At 49.4% G+C, this 10000-nt stretch overlaps 1 protein-coding gene across 1 annotated transcript in view; it reads right to left on the reverse strand.

Moving 5' to 3' along the window:
• The window catches only part of LOC135909726 (alcohol dehydrogenase [acceptor]-like), a 72789-nt gene that overhangs the window by 11185 nt on the left and 51604 nt on the right, over nt 1-10000 (reverse strand). Inside the window, exon 8 of the mRNA XM_065441787.1 lies at nt 1-19. This exon is cut by the window's left edge and continues 145 nt beyond it. Within this exon, the coding sequence (XP_065297859.1) occupies nt 1-19 (19 nt within the window). The remainder of the gene's footprint in view (nt 20-10000) is intronic.

A 10000-nucleotide genomic window follows, 5' to 3' on the forward strand; every position in this document is an offset into this window, starting at 1 on the left:
GCAGGAACGGAAAATGGACCTGTACAAAAAAATATAGGAAGAGTTCGTGTTTAAGCACAAAACCATTTACGTAGCGATAATTCTGAAGGGAAGAGAGGCCATATTCTTGTATTGAAGATTACTCGGCGAACACCTAAATGTATTCAATGAAAAGGAACATCTTTAGACGGCAGTTCTCGCACGAATACATATGGCGTAAGTCTCATTATTCACAAGAATCCGAAGCAATTAATATGACACTAAAGTTTCTTGGCTAATAATTCATCAGACACAAAACACTTGAGTGGTGCTACATAAATATTATTTCCAAAGGGTATATTTTATAGTGATTCATCAATAATTGCACGTGCTACAGCTCGCCATACAGGCCATATAAAGAAGTAGTGTTTAATGGCCAAGAAGTGAGTCGACGCGGGGACATAACATCTCGGAGTGACATTGATCCAACACAAACAACTCGGCGCCTGTTTTAGTTTCGTCCCGCTAACAATGACTCGCATGCCACATAAGTTAGCGTGAAAACATTAAGAAGTTTGATCCAGTTCACAATGCTGGTTTTCCAGCAGTTCTGCGCGTGAACAAGAATTCAAGAGTGGGGACGACATTAGCAGATCACATCTGCGTGTGTATGAGAGAGACACATGCCTGAAGGAATGGAGGCTTTTCGAAAAGAACAAACTGGAAAGTCACAACACGAAATATCACTAATTTGAACTCCACAATATTGCATAGACTAGCACGGTCATATGACGTTAGCAATTATTGCTTGTTACGCTCAAATAAAGTTATTTACGAAGGTGGTCTGAGACCATATATAATCAAGGATAGGTGGTAAGAACAAGGCGAAAGTTTTCCTACACGGTTCTCGGCGCGCGCATGCTAGGATCTTCAAGAGCCCCGGTTATCACCTTCGACGGACAGCACGTCCCTTATTACGTAACGTACCAGAGCGGTGACTACAGATGTAAGCCCTACCGAAAATTCGTCCAATACTGCAGAACCTGCGGCACCATCGGACACCGACAGGATATCTGTCCTCAGCCGAGAGCCAACTTCTGCTACTCATGCGGGCGCGATGGGGTCACGGAAGAACACGATTGTCACCCGAAGTGCTAAATTTGCGGCGGAGACCACGAAACGGCAGGCAAGGAATGCAAGAAGAAACTACGTAATAACCCGCCTCCCTACCAAGTAAGAAGACAGCAACTTGACAACGCTCGCGCCCGAGAGAATCACTGGAGCTCGAGCACCGAAGACTTCCCCGCGCTGGTTACCGCCTCAGACAGCTCACGGGGGCCCTCGCCTCGACAAAGACCTGGCCGGAGACGCTCTCGCTCTATCCTAAGATCGAGCTCTACATCCCGCTCTCGGTCACGGTCTCGCTCCGTTAGGCGAATCACTGACGTCGCCGCGACGAACGGAAGCAGTGCCTCGAATTCCTCACGCAACCCGAGCAGTTCGGGTGAGACAGCGAGGATACGGACTCTCGAACATAAACTACAGGATCTACAGAGGACCATACAACAACAGCCGGTAGCCGAGTGCAACATCTCAGAACTCGAGGAAAGAGTAGCGAAGAGAGTAGAAGAAAGCATACTAAAACATGTAGAAACCAAAATAATGAAGCGGGTAGACGAACGGCTGCAAGCACATGAAGCGAAGATTCTCGACCTTGTTGAACGACGCCTTCAAGTCTTCGAGGAAACCCTCACTACAAAACTTCTCGCATCAGCAGACGGAACCATACAGACAGTAATAAATAAGATCATGGAAAAGTTAGAGCCACTAACCCGTACTGTCACCACACTCGACGCCAAACTGGACGGCTTCATGGCACAACAACACAACTTCATGACCGATGCTTACAAGAAGTTCGTGACCCATGAACATCTGGCGGAGCAGTTAGGAACCAAACGTAAAAGGACGAAGGTCAGTGCGAGGGTAATCCGCGGAGTATTCTAGCTCGACAACGCCAAACCACCTACTCCAGGTGGAGGACAACCACCAACATGGCGGTTCCCAAACGTAGACATACCGAGCCGCTTCCCACCCTCCGCATTTGGCACTGGAATTGCAGATCCTATAGACCTCGCTCGGCCAACCTGCAAGAATATGTCAAAGCAAACAATCCAGACATAATCGCGCTACAGGAAACTAACACCAAGAAAATAAAGCTCCCCGGCTACAACACTATGACACACACTGCCCGCACCGCAATTCTTGTCAAGAAGACACTAACCGCACCGCCTCACGAAATTCAAGACGCTGAAATCGAACACACCATAGTGGATGTGTTGCCGACTCGCAAGAATCAACAGAGCCTATACCTGGCCAATCTCTACAGCCCGCCGCGGGAGCAGCTACTCGACTACGACCACTTCGTCCGGGACCTTCGCAAGAACGCTAACGGCAACCGGCTTATTGTGGTAGGGGACTTTAATGCCCCACACGTGGCCTGGGGCTACCCCAATACCACCAAAAAAGGGGCACGGGCTCACGACACCGCACAGCAGCACGGTTTTACTTTATGGAATGACCTGCTCCAACCCACCCGAGTGGGCAACAGCGTGTCGAGGGACACAAATCCCGACCTCACGTTCACTCGAGACGTGCGAAAGGCCACGTGGACTCGACTTCCAGACACGCTAGGGAGCGATCACCACATAATTGAAATCGAGGTTGAACAATTTCTTCCGTGCGCACAAGACAGGAAAGGCACGACTCACTGACTGGAATGCGTATAGGAACGAGCTTGACAACGATTCGGACATCGAAGACGCTGAAGCTTAGCTAAACGGTATCATAGGTGCGGCTGACGGCCACACCAGTATGATTCAACTAGACGAGGACAATCCGGCGGTCGATAACCACCTACTGCCCTTATGGGAGGCTCGGTGATCGCTCCTCAAACGATGGTGCCGCTAAAAGCAAGCTCAACCGCAAGCTCCAGTGCCGAATTGCCCTATTAAGCATGCAGGCACAGTAGTACGCTGAACAGCTAGCGAGTCAGAACTGGCGATCTTTCTGCATCCAACTTCAAGGGACCCTCAGCACAAAGAAGACTTGGCATATACTTCGATCCCTGGTTGACGACACTCACACCAAAACCCAACAAAGACATACTGTTCACCGACTACTCTGCTCGACTACAACTACTCCTAGAACTTCAGACGAAGCTACACGGCTCAGCTAACCCGCAAACCACTGCCACCAAGCTTTCCACACCCAGGCAGTACCAAGGAGCGCCGAACGAAGAGCTAGATCAGCCTTTCACACAGGCAGAGTTGCAGGCGGCCCTCTCTAGGCTGACACGCAATACGAGCCCGGGCAAAGACAGAGTCACCAACCAGCACCTTCGACAGCTACCCCCTCGGGCGTTGACGGCTCTCCTTCGGTACTGTAACGACTGCTGGATTAAGGGCGAGCTACCAACAGCCTGGAAACACTCGGAGGTAACCATGGTACCCAAACCAAACAAACCTATCTCCATCGCAAATCTCCGCCCCATCTCCCTTACGTCCTGCGCCGGCAAACTATTTGAACACATGGTCAACGAGTGGCTCACTACACATCTCGAGGAAAGCGATCGCTATCCGCACACCATGTTCGGCTTCCGCCAGATGCTCTCCACGCAGGACGTCCTCTTCCAGCTAAAGGAAGATATTCTTGACCATTTTAGCAAACACAGCAAGTCTTCCATTCTAGCGCTAGACGTAAAGGGCGCCTTTGATAACGTGAGCCATGAAACCATTCTCCGTACCCTAGAAGACATCGGCTGCTGTGCCAAAACATACGCCTACATACGCGCTTTCCTCACCAACCGTACGGCCACGGTGGGGATTGCCAACCTCCGGAGCAAGACATTTCACCTACCTAACAGGGGTACGCCACAAGGTTCGGTAATCTCGCCACTCCTCTTCAACGTGGCCCTCCTCAGTCTACCCCGCCTCCTAGACACCGTCGCAGGGTTATTCCATGCTCTAAATGCAGATGAGATAACACTGTGGACGAGAGGCGCGAGCACGGGTGAACAGGAAGCCCGTCTTCAGGAGGCGGTCAACATCATCGAACGGTACCTCAACACTTGCGGCCTCCCCAGTGCTCCAGATAAATCCGAGCTGTTAGTACTCGGGGCACGCACCCGGGGCCGGCCGCCAAGCCACAACGCACCGGACCCACAAGTCCTTCTTCAGGGCGTCCCGATACCGAAGGTCGGCTCACTTCCAGTCCCCAGGATCCATATACACAAGGACGGGTCCGGCTTCGCGACACCCCCCAGGCTACACAACACCGTGGCACAGCTTATTCATCTGATACGACGGGTGGCCAATCACTGCAATGGACTCATAGAGCACGACACTTTGCAAATGGTACACGCCTTCCTTTACAGCCGCATTGCATACGGAACGTCTTACCTCAACCTGAAGACAGCCGAGAAACAAAAGCTAAACCTTCTAATAAGAAAGGCCACGAAGCTCGCCCTAGGACTACCGACAACTGCCTCCACTGACTGATTGCTTCGCATGGGAGTTCACAACTCCTGGGAAGAACTCGCGGAAGCGCACCTCATCAACCAGATCGAGAGACTCAAGCTCATAACCACAGGCCGAGCAATTCTCTGACGCACAGGATACGCAACCAATCTAGAATACGATGGAGAACGCAAGGAAAAGATCACATCGAAGCTGCGAGAATGTCTACAAGTTCTTCAGATCCCTCGGAACATGCATCCAGAACACCATCGAGGCAGACGGCTCGCCAGGGTAAACGCCATCAGACACAAGCACCGCAAAGACCCGCAGGCGCGCTACGTGCTACGCGCTACGTGGCGTTGGCGTCAATTTTCGCCAAACGCGCGGATACATCTGAGGAGGCCGTTATTTCACTCGCCACCCATACAAGCGAGGATACCATAGTGGTCTTCACCGACTCTCAAACAGTGGCACGCAACTACATGAAGAGCAGGATCTCCATCAAAGCGATCAACTTACTGAAACGTGGCGATATTCCTCCCCCTTACACATGCGTCATGTGGCTTCCGGTACACGAGGGACTCGAGGGGAATGAAGCGGCACATACCGCGGCCCGCGCAAGCATCAACCGGGCTTCCCCGCACGACATTCTAGACAGGTCCCACCCGCCCAAATCAGAGGAGGAAACGGAAACAATACCGTTAACTTACCAAGCACTGCTACAACACTATCGGCTTGGACGCAGGGTCTACCCTCCACCACATCCAAAACTAACAAGAAACGAAGGTACCGATACAGGCGACTCCAGAGCAATAAGTTCACCCATGGAAGCTTACTGCATCATTTCCACCCGACGCTATACAGTTACATCTGTCCACACTGCAACGTGCCAGACACCCTGGCGCACCTCCTCATGCAATGCAAGAACGCCCGAGCAAATATCACAGCGCCCCAACTAATAGCAACAGACGCAGACCCAAACCTCCTCGCTGAAATGTGGGAGGCTGCGATCTCCAAGCCGGACCTGGTCGACCAGCGCGAACTCGTCGCCCAGGCCGGAGGGCGATCCAAGCCAGAGGGTTCCTGAAATAAGGGACCCTCCCATCTCGACTGACAAATCACTACCTCAAATAAAAGTTTCTTTCTCTCTCTCTCTCTTTGTATATTTACTTTCACCGGTATGTATCAGATGTGCCACGATAATTGAGAAAGAATGCAAAGAAAGACAGGGAGGTTAACGAGACGTCGTTTTCGTTGGCTGCCCTGCACGTGGAAAACAGGTAGGGCCAAAAACAGAGAAACGAAAGTGGGACGAGCACGTACAAGGCAGCCGCGGTTACAACTCGCCTATGTGACGACGAATTCGTGTCACGCGAGAAAAGCGGTGGCAATGACCCCCACGTCGAAGTCGCAGAGTAAAACATACGCGTTCAAACGTGAATGGTCGTGCCCGCGACGGTGGGCGTCAGCGTACGCGTGCCTTCTCGCCCTCATACAGATTTGGCGCCCTCGCGGAGGCAACAAGCATGGGCATGCACCCAGCGTCGACAATTATCAGCCCCAGGCCTGGCGAGAATCCGGTCTCACTCTATCCTGCGCGAGTGTTTTAATAAGGGCGCCACGCCGCTCGCCGATGAGGCAAGCACGAGGAAATGCTCAACCAAGTAAAAGGCCCAGTTTCACATGCAGTAGCCTCCATGGAAATTTTTACACCGGCCTCGGAATCTCCGCCGCTTCGATGGCAAAGGTAATTGGCGCCATCCATCAGGCGGACGGGAAAGCAAATCCCTTCCCTTCCATGGTCTCGTGCATCAGGTGGCCGTGCCCTTCCGCCACAAATAATGTGATAATGTGTATTTATGTGTGTAGTACAACGTTATTTTTATGCCAGCATGTCAACTTTTACATTTTGTTCAGTAGTAATGAGCATGTCACACATTTCATATACTTTTGCGCAGGCATATAAGTAATCAATTTCCTCTTTATTTTTTGGTATGGCTGTCAGTAAAACAATGTGGTTTTTATTCAATTTGTTAGGCACCTTTCACGTCACTTTTTTTTGCCATTGCCAGTGAATTTTCTCTTTCTTTAGTTGTCATGACTATGTTATACAGGTACACGTCATCCAGTTTTGTGTAATATCTTAGTGCATATATCAGAAACTTCTATACTTTGGTTTCTATGGCATTGCATGAAAAATCTTGTTTCTTTATGTGTGTACATGAAACAGCCTTTCCGTTTTCTTGGCCTTTATTTTCTTTTTTTGTTATTGCGCTAACTTTGAAATTTTGTGTTGTTTATATTTGTGTACACATCATGCATCTTGCACTTTTGTTCACTTTCTGAACGTGTACCCTGCAATGTTGTAAGAAAACTTGTTTTCTGAATCGAAGAGAATAAAACAAGGCCAAAGATCTGTTTTGCTCAAAATGTAATTTGTTGGCGTTCTGGCACGTGCTGGCGTTATATAAGTGAACAAGGCTTCGTGCGTGGAAACACATAAAGAAGCCACCGCGCACCTCACTCCAGTCCACAAACGATCCCAATGTACGGCGTAGCGCGCACGCGATATTTATATATACATACATATATATAAGGACGCGCTGCGGACAGGCAAAAAGAAAGCAAAAGTAGGCGGTGCGTGGTGCATTGGGAAGGGTGGTAAGGGAGCGGAACGGGTCGTCACAATTAAACCAAAAAGAAAAAAATTAAGAGCGCTAGGGTGAGGAGGCGCCGCGAGGCTGCTGTTCCTGTTGCTATGACACCGAAAACAATCGTGTGCGCCGCCATTGTGATAAAGTATCGCCTGCCTGCTAGGCCGTAACTGAAGGGCACCTTAATATAATATAATATTTGGGGTTTTACGTGCCAAAACCACTTTCTGATTATGAGGCACGCCGTAGTGGAGGACTCCGGAAATTTTGACCACCTGGGGTTCTTTAACGTGCACCTAAATCTAAGCACACGGGTGTTTTCGCATTTCGCCCCCATCGAAATGCGGCCATCGTGGCCGGGATTCGATCCCGCGACCTCGTGCTCAGTAGCCCAACACCATAGCCACTGAGCAACCACGGCGTGTCAGGGGCACCTTCGTGCTAGCGCCGAAAGAGTGTCGGCATTAAAACAGCCAATGGCAGTGATGTGTGGGCTCACCCGGGGTTTTAAACATGAAATGCGAGTGCGTGTGCCTCGTCAGAAGCGTTTTTATAACGGAACAGAAAAAAAAATTGCAGATTCAACCTACTGTGGCAATCGACGTTATGCGAAGCATTTCTCAGGCATCTGGCTGTGGAGCGCTGTTTCGCGTTCTGGAAAACGTCAACAGTTTGCCCAATATGTGTGTAAATCCAGTATGTGTGATGTGAGCAGAGTAAACCAGAACATGAAAGCGCGTGTATGGGACTACAGCCGCAAGTGGACGACGACTGTAACTACGATTGCATTATTTGTACGAGCGATCACATTTATCTCAATTAGCGGTATGGGTAAGAAACGCAGAAACCAAATGCTCACTGATGGTAGGTAGCGCGTGTTATCAGTTGGAGGAAATGAGCGGCTGACATGACGCTAAAACTGCAGCACAACCTGAAGCCAGAGTACTCTTATAACCATTAGGACCAATGGCGTCGCACACTGCTCGCCTTGGCCTAGCCATGATGACGCCGCCGTAGTTCAATTCGGCGCAGCACCGTCGTATTCAGACACTATACACCGTTTCATACATCAGGTGCAACGCTGTGGAGGCTAGAGATACTTTTTGCAGTGGCCGCGTTCAAGCTTAGATATAGTTCGGTGACTGTTGACTGCTTTTTGGGAAAATTTTCTTTATATAAAATCAGGTCTGAATGAAAATAAGAATTTACCGTTAGAAGCAGACAAACCGTGCGCATATTTGACTGCTAACACGTTGTTTTACGTCAATTTGCTTTTCGTTGTTCATTATTTCCATCGCGTTGCGACAGCCTCACGTGCATGCTCGTGCGAGCAAACGCCGCTGCGCCTATAGCGAAGCATAGACGGAACATGCGGAGTGATAAAAGTTGGAGGCCGCACTACGTGCGTAGCTTCCACAGTGTTGCACCTGATCTATGAAACGGAGTATAAGTAAACCAGAAAAGAGAAGGCCTCCTGGTTTGACTTATGCACCTAGCTACGCCAAGAAGAGCCGTGAAAATCCGATACAAAGTTCTGGAGGAACGACGAGGCGGCGCATTGCTGTCCGACGTTCAGCATCGACTTACGCCATGATTTTACGCTTGCCACCTGACTCGAATGCCAGGATCGGAGGTGAGAGTCACATTATGACGCTGGAATAATGATGCGACAACCATCACCGCATCACCAATATATAGCCGTCATCCCAAGTCATACACGTTCGTACAATGGGTCAGCACAAGTTCTTTCGTGATAAGAATGCCATGCCTTGCATGCATGCATATCATAAATTCTTGTTTTGGTATGCATGTCAAGAGATTCATGACAATCATGTCATAGCTTGACAGCCATGCCAAGATGTGCATTCATGGCCTTATTGTCCATCAAGTTATGACAGGCATGTCATGACATGTTATTCACGCCACGCCTATCCAGGTCATTAGCTTAAAGAATTGTATGTCACGTCTTTCAATACACTAATGCCATGTCTTCTCATTTATGAGATTGAGGTCATCCATGTCAGGTTCATTTTTGGACAAGATAATTGTCAGGATACCCATGTAATTAATGAATTCACAAGACTTGGCATGGCTAACATGAAAGGGATGACATGAATTTTAGGAACGACAAATGAAATGAGTCGCTGGCATCGTGGTTAAGCATGAGGATATCGGTTTCTGAAACATGCGTGCATGGCATGACATGCTCATGCAAGCCTTCTCATTATTGTCATGTCCTGATGTGGAGGACATATTGACACGTGTACCTGTTTGCCTTTCTCAGGTGACCGCTTTTCACAGTCTAGCAAATGGTAAACTTCATCGCTCAGCTCAGGACACGCCTGCATGCAGATGGTTCTCTGTTATCTGTTGACAAAGAACCTTGTGTAGCCTGTATGCGCGACGCAAATTGTGCGGTACTTTCTGGTAAGCCCAGTGGTTTCAGCGACTACGCGTTAACCTTCGACGAGTGATGTGTAAAAGTCGACACGCTCAAGACGAGGGCACCGCAGTTCATTCTAGTATACGGACGTAGCACGGTAATTATGCTGGTACCATGGTCTTTCACGAACACCAGATTGCTCAACATGCCTTCATCCTTCCCCAACTTCACGCTCCTTCGTACAACCTGTTTACGGGTTTACGGATATTCCCTCCCATTCTTCTCTCCTGGGGAGAGGGGAGGAAACGCTAATGAACAAAGCAAGGCTCCTCAGTTTCGATTTTCACTTACGTTTAGGACCGTAGCAGGGGTACAGGCTACTTAGTGGTCGGTCCACATGTAGACTGTCATCGAGAATCGACCATCCTTCATCGCTGACTGAATCTCAGGCATCACCACTTCTCGGAGTTCGTTTGCAACTTCAGACAGTC

Source organism: Dermacentor albipictus, chromosome 8 (genome assembly GCF_038994185.2).
Source record: "Dermacentor albipictus isolate Rhodes 1998 colony chromosome 8, USDA_Dalb.pri_finalv2, whole genome shotgun sequence".
NCBI classification, from domain to species: Eukaryota; Metazoa; Arthropoda; class Arachnida; order Ixodida; family Ixodidae; genus Dermacentor; species Dermacentor albipictus.